The following is a 619-nucleotide window of genomic DNA, read 5'->3' on the forward strand; positions in this document are numbered from 1 at the left end:
AAACTCTCTCACCACGTCCAATATGAGCACCATGTCCCTGCCCGGGCAGTAGCCGCCCAGCGGGCTGAAGTGCCCGTCGCCCGACTGGCGAAACACCTGGCGGCTGTAGCTGGCCACCAGCAGTCGGTCTTGGAAGAGGGGGGAGGTGGAGGGTGGAGAGGTTGGGGGGGGGGGAGGTTTGGGGGGGGGGAGGAGGGGGGAGGTTGGGGGTGTGGGGGAGGTTGGGGGGTGTGCAAGGATGTTTGGAAAAGTGGTACAGGATGCACTGAAGACTGCAGGCGAAGCCGTTACCACATGAGCGGGCGGGGGGCGGGGGGTTACAATCATGAGCAGTTGAAAAGTGGTAGACTGTAGACCCGGGGGGGGGGGGAGGTTCGGAGGGAGGGGGAGAGGGGAGCGGTTTGGGGCTTGCGGGGGAGTTGGGGTTGTGGGGCTGCAGGGGGTTGGGGAGGGTGGTTCCGATCCCCAAGGGGGCGGGGCGGGGATGGAGCTCGGGTGGGTGGGGCGGTGGTAAACATGGCTTCTCGGCGTGCTGCCTAAAGATGGTGAAAACGAAACCCTCCCACCCCCACCCCCTGCCCCCGCATCCTCCCCACTCCCCCTCACTTGCTTCCAGCAC

General features: G+C 65.9%; 1 protein-coding gene across 1 annotated transcript in view; it reads right to left on the reverse strand.

Moving 5' to 3' along the window:
• The window catches only part of CHLRE_14g629960v5 (uncharacterized protein), a 7,286-nt gene that overhangs the window by 3,857 nt on the left and 2,810 nt on the right, over positions 1-619 (reverse strand). Inside the window, exon 5 of the mRNA XM_043070364.1 lies at positions 13-96. Coding sequence (XP_042917037.1) covers positions 13-96 — 84 coding nt within the window. The remainder of the gene's footprint in view (positions 1-12; positions 97-619) is intronic.

This window comes from Chlamydomonas reinhardtii, chromosome 14 (genome assembly GCF_000002595.2).
Source record: "Chlamydomonas reinhardtii strain CC-503 cw92 mt+ chromosome 14, whole genome shotgun sequence".
Taxonomy (NCBI): Eukaryota; Viridiplantae; Chlorophyta; class Chlorophyceae; order Chlamydomonadales; family Chlamydomonadaceae; genus Chlamydomonas; species Chlamydomonas reinhardtii.